Source organism: Lactuca virosa, chromosome 3, assembly GCF_052849685.1.
Source record: "Lactuca virosa cultivar CGN04683 chromosome 3, Lactuca_virosa_CGN04683_v6, whole genome shotgun sequence".
Classification (NCBI taxonomy): Eukaryota; Viridiplantae; Streptophyta; class Magnoliopsida; order Asterales; family Asteraceae; genus Lactuca; species Lactuca virosa.
Window position 1 is genome coordinate 59,713,973 of NC_136428.1, and position 3,615 is coordinate 59,717,587.

Genomic DNA, 3,615 nt, shown 5'->3' on the forward strand with positions numbered 1-3,615 from the left:
TTATTCAGCTTTATGGGCCAAAATATTTACGCAATCCTATACGTAATGGCATCATCAAATTGCATTCTCATCATGCTAGCGTACATGAATTTCCTAGAATGTTAGGAAGTTTAGATTGTCTACATTGGACATGAGAAAACTGCCTTACCTCACACCATGGTCAATGCAATTTTCCCGAGGTGATCATGGTCATCCAATGATCATACTTGAAGCAGTGACATCATAGGAACTGTGTATTTGACAATTTTTTTTGGTTCTCTTGGTTCGCTTAACAACATTAACGTTCTTAATCGTTCACCTATATTTAATCGAAGGTCGCGTTTGAAAGCCAAACCTGAAAGCCTTGGCTCTCTCTGGATCTCGGCCTCTGTGTTTCTTCATTTACTAAGAATTTGGGATTGAGAATATGTGAGTATTCTAACCTACTTTTTGTTTTTGTTTTTAGTTTTTTGTAAACCCTAAATTTATTTTTGAAGTTATAGTTAGGTTAATTAGATGGGGTGTGTGTCGGAGGTAATTTATTTAGGGTTTAGACATTAGCTCGTACAAGCTTTAGGCCAAACCAATTTATTTAAATAACATGGTCAAATTAAAAACCTTTTGGTGCTTGCTGGGAGCGGGTGAGAAGAGAACAGAATTATTTTCTAGATCTGTTGTGTGTTCTTATCTCAACAAGCGTACAAAAAAAGAGTTGAGCTTTGTAGCCTGGGATATATCATATGAATGAATATCTGTAGGTATACGTCTGTCTGTTTTGTGTGGTCGTGGATGCCTGGATGCTATTGTTTTTATTTACAAGGAACCAAACATATTTAATGTTGCTGTTTGGTACCCACTTGAATCAACCTCCTCTGCTCTTGTATTAGGTTATTTCTTATCGTCCATAAACTTACCTCAAAGTTACTGAATCTTAAGAGGCTTTAATTAGTTGGTTATATATATATATATATATATATATATATATATATATATATATATATATATATATATATATATATATATATATATATATATATATATATATATATATATATATATATATATATATCTGAGCTTAGGGCACATACCAAATCCCATTTTTACATCATTTTTGGTGTAAAGATGCTCCATTCCAACGCCATTTGTTACGCTAAAAAAGAAAGTTTTGTCAACAATAAGTTATTAAAAAGTTAATTCAAGTGTTGAGCTTCTGAGTTTTTTCTTTTTTCTACTAAGAATCTAAGAACCTGAACTTAAAACAATGCTAAAAGATAGAAAAAGTTGCGACTACCACAGGGTATGGTAATAGGGTTCTTAATTTGGATGTTTTTGCAAGTTCACTCCTCATCGGTTGTTTGTTTACTTTTTTCAGATTTGCAAGCATGTCCTCTTTGTGCTCAAGAGATGGTAATCGCTTTGAATACTGTTATCTAGTTGATTTCATTTTCTGTTTCCATGTCTATAATCACCTGTGGATGATTCAATACACGTTATTTTATGGGCTCGGAATGGCAGATAAGTGCTGTAACAGATTTCACACTCTGTATTATGAAACCACAGGGACCAAATTTGTAACTTAATCGACGGGTCCCGTTTAGTCGAACTGGATATGTTAGGAACTCAAAGAAAAATACTTTAGGGTACCTATTTCTTGGTATTAATTAGGATAAATTTGTAAGAGATTTACATCTGGAATTGTAGGAGTTAGGAGTGGCAAGCCGATGGAATTTTAGTGTGGGTAGTTTTATGTGCATTTTGTGGTTGCTTGCCCACGATGCGATATTTTATGACATTGAAGTGGGGGTGGGAGTGTATGCTTTTAGCATGAATTCTGTCATTTGTGTGTTTGTATGTGTGTTTTTAGCATGAATTCATAGAGGTAGCGTGTTGAATTTTGCATGAATTCAGGTAAAGCCCTCCCTCATACAAATTTCTCCAAGTTTTCTCTGTATAATTTTTTTTTCTGGGGTTTTGCTTGATAATATATATATTTCTGTTTTTCTTTTTGTTGCAACAATCCGTAAAGTCCGATTGTTTGAAAAGGGTAGTATTTATATTTGCTAAGGTATCACATGTGTATTATTTGTTTTATTTGAATGTTTAGGAATACTGGCCAAGGAAAAGAGCTTGATTGGAATCCAGAATGATGATGATGATGATGATGGTGATGCATGTAGCAGGAAGATGATCATGACTTGTGACATGGTGGTGGTGGTGCTCGATCTTGGTCGGATCTTACCCATGATGTGCTGTTTTTAGTGATGATGCAACTGGGTGTCATTGATTTTGTTGCATTTAGTGGGGTGTGCAAGTCATGGAGGTCGTTTGCATTCTCGTATATGAACAAGTTTATGGCATCCAGACCGCCCATGTTTATGTTTGTTGATGAGTTTGAGAATGATGAAGAGTGGTGTTGCCACCTAAAGGACGCCGACGGAAGAAAGTTTAAAACCGTTGTTCCCCATTCTGCCGGGAGGTCGATCTGTGTTGGAGTAACTTGTGGTTACATTATCCTGTACGAGCATAGAACCCACGACTTCTGGCTTGTGAACCTTATCACAAGGCATGAACTTCGTTTCCCAGATGCCCCTGTAGATCTCATTTATCATGCTTTCGCACGAAAGGTCGCGGCTATACTTGTCTTTTCACCTTCAATATCTGGTGGCAGTTGGGTGTTTGTGGCGCTACCTGAATACACCCGTAGAATATGGTTTTCTAGAGGAGGAGTATGGAATCATGTCTCCTCCACTGTCCCCATGGAACATTTACATTTTTTTAAGGGGAAGATATATACCCTACACGCTTATGGTACTTTAATTAATCATGAAACGAAATTTATAGGTGTAATGAAACTCGATCCCAAGGAGTCTAATATAACGTTACTCGAAATCAAGAATTTTCCGAGTTTCACACGTGTGGATTTGGTATGTTCGGGTGAAAACCTCTATGTGCTGCAGAATCCCACGGTCTTCTGCTCACAACCTCAGATCAAGGCTCACAAACTAGATTTTGGTGAAATGAAATGGGTCGTGCTGGACGAAAATACAAGTCAAGAATATGCTTTCTTTCTTTGCTACAGGAGTCAAGGTGCTGTTGTTAAACCTCAGTCGTGGTGGCAGCAAGGATTTCGAATGAGTAGAGTTGAGGACCTTTGTGGAAATGAAAGATTTTTTCAAACAGATGACATGTGGTATTTTCCCCATGAGTATCGAGATATTAATCGCATGGATGAGTGAGTGTGGATTTCTTAGCAGTCTTATCTTTTTATTTATTTATCTCTACATACTATGCAACACCCTTAATTTGTTTCAGGTGGATTTTTTTTTTAAACTATCAATCATTCATATGTGATTTGGTGCATATAAATTTGTGTCTGATGCATTATTTGTAGCGCATAGGTTTATGTTGTTTTAGAGATACCAAATGACTAGAATCACATTACACAATGCAATTTGTCACACGGAGTTCTTCCTGATGGAAGAGAGACGCGTGTGTATAGCTTTGGTGTGCGGTGGTTACCGGAATCCCAAACAGAGGAATACAAACAACGGATGACACTCGCAGCTTGCTTACAATTGTAAGTAACCGAGTCCTTTATTTAATCATAAACATCAAGACACACTTGTTTTGGTGTAT

General features: G+C 36.7%; 1 protein-coding gene across 2 annotated transcripts; it reads left to right on the plus strand.

Moving 5' to 3' along the window:
* Positions 1–1,089: 1,089 nt before the first annotated feature.
* Positions 1,090–3,308, plus strand: LOC145165795 (uncharacterized). 2 transcript variants are annotated; one of them, XM_079084689.1, is made up of 3 exons: positions 1,090–1,276; positions 1,352–1,386; positions 2,084–3,308. In XM_079084689.1, exon 3 carries the CDS (start codon positions 2,241–2,243, stop codon positions 3,213–3,215), a length of 975 nt encoding a protein of 324 aa, XP_078940815.1. In that variant the 5' UTR covers positions 1,090–1,276; positions 1,352–1,386; positions 2,084–2,240; the 3' UTR covers positions 3,216–3,308. The 2 variants fall into 2 exon arrangements, with proteins under 2 accessions (XP_078940815.1, XP_078940816.1); XM_079084690.1 differs by having other exon boundaries at positions 1,090–1,386.
* Positions 3,309–3,615: the final 307 nt, after the last annotated feature.

Coding starts and splice junctions, on each gene's coding strand:
- LOC145165795 (XM_079084690.1), top strand. CDS start 2,241: ATGATGCAACTGGGTGTCATTGATTTTGTTGCATTTAGTGGGGTGTGC.